The sequence below is a fragment of the Trypanosoma cruzi genome, genomic scaffold (genome assembly GCF_000209065.1).
Source record: "Trypanosoma cruzi strain CL Brener 1047053516417 genomic scaffold, whole genome shotgun sequence".
Lineage (NCBI taxonomy): Eukaryota > Euglenozoa > Kinetoplastea > Trypanosomatida > Trypanosomatidae > Trypanosoma > Trypanosoma cruzi.
The window spans coordinates 957-2197 of NW_001849344.1; the positions used below are offsets into that span (position 1 = coordinate 957).

Consider the following 1241-nt stretch of genomic DNA (forward strand, 5'->3'; position numbering starts at 1 on the left):
ATATTATGCCTGTTATTTTGCATATTTTTTTTTTTTCGTTGATGTTGCTGCAATTTCATTTATTTGATAGTATTCTTTTAAATTTTTATTTTTTTTTTTTTTATCTTCTCTCGGGGAATTTGTTTGTTTCATGTGGATCCGTTATTCCCTTCGCCCCTCATGCCTTTCCTCGTGTCACTCGTGGAGGGGGAGGAACGGGCCCCTTCTGACTCGAGCCGGACCCTCCCCCGTTCTTCTCGTGATTACATATTAAACGCAGCTCCCCGCTGGGCCCGGAACTTTACGCTGACTCCGCCGCGAGTTTGCAGGCGAGCTTGGCTGCCTCCTCGAAGTTGCGGGCGGGGTGGAGCGGGAGGCCGCTCTCCTGTAGAATGCGCTTGCCCTCCTCCTCTTTACTGCCGCTGAGACGCACAACAACAGGGATGTTGCGGTCCTTCAGTTCGCGTGAGGCCGCCACAATACCCTCAGCGATAATGTCGCAACGCATGATGCCACCAAAGATGTTCACAAGAATGCCCTTGACCTTCTCATCGCCTGTGATGATCTGGAAGGCGGCCACGATCTGCTCCCTCGTGGCGCTGCCGCCAACGTCAAGAAAGTTCGCGGGTCTTCCGCCGTTCATGGAGATGAGGTCCATTGTCGCCATTGCGAGACCAGCACCATTCACAAGGCAGCCAACGTTGCCATCCAAGGCAATGTAGTTGAGGTCATATTTCTTGGCAAGCACCTCCTTGGGGTCAATCTGCGTGTCGTCCGCAAGGCTGAAGATGTCCTTCTGGCGGAACTCAGCGTTGTCGTCAAAAGAAAGCTTCGCATCAATACACATGACATCGCCGTTCTCCAGTTCCACAAGTGGGTTGATCTCCACCTGCGTGCAGTCCTTCGACTTGCCAACGTTGTAGAGCGCCTTCACCTGCTCCGCTGCGTTTTCAGAAGCGCGGCCACTGAAACCGAGCTCCTTTGCAAAGGCCACGCAGTTGTCATGACTGATGCCTTCCTGAACATTAATGCGCATCCGCTTGATCTTCTCGGGGCATTTCTGCGCAAGCTCCTCGATGCCCATACCACCCTCGGCGCTTCCAATAAACATTGGCGAGGCTGTCTTGCGGTCAAGCAGAAGTGCAAGGTAGAGCTCACGCTTGATACCCGTCACAGCCTCAGTGACGTAAAGCAAATTCACCCTCTGTCCCTTGGGTCCCGTCTGCTTCGTCACAAGCGTTTTGTTCAGCATCTTCTTGGCA

General features: G+C 52.8%; 1 protein-coding gene across 1 annotated transcript, besides 2 other annotated features; it reads right to left on the reverse strand.

Moving 5' to 3' along the window:
* Positions 1 to 1241: part of a sequence feature (heterozygous, non-Esmeraldo-like haplotype) that runs on past the window's edge.
* Positions 76 to 104: a sequence feature (AT_rich).
* On the reverse strand, positions 281 to 1241 carry Tc00.1047053507767.10 (succinyl-CoA ligase [GDP-forming] subunit beta; the record flags this gene model as incomplete). The annotated part of the gene is made up of 1 exon (XM_797548.1): positions 281 to 1241. A coding segment is annotated over one exon (961 nt), but the record flags the coding sequence as incomplete, so codon positions are not given.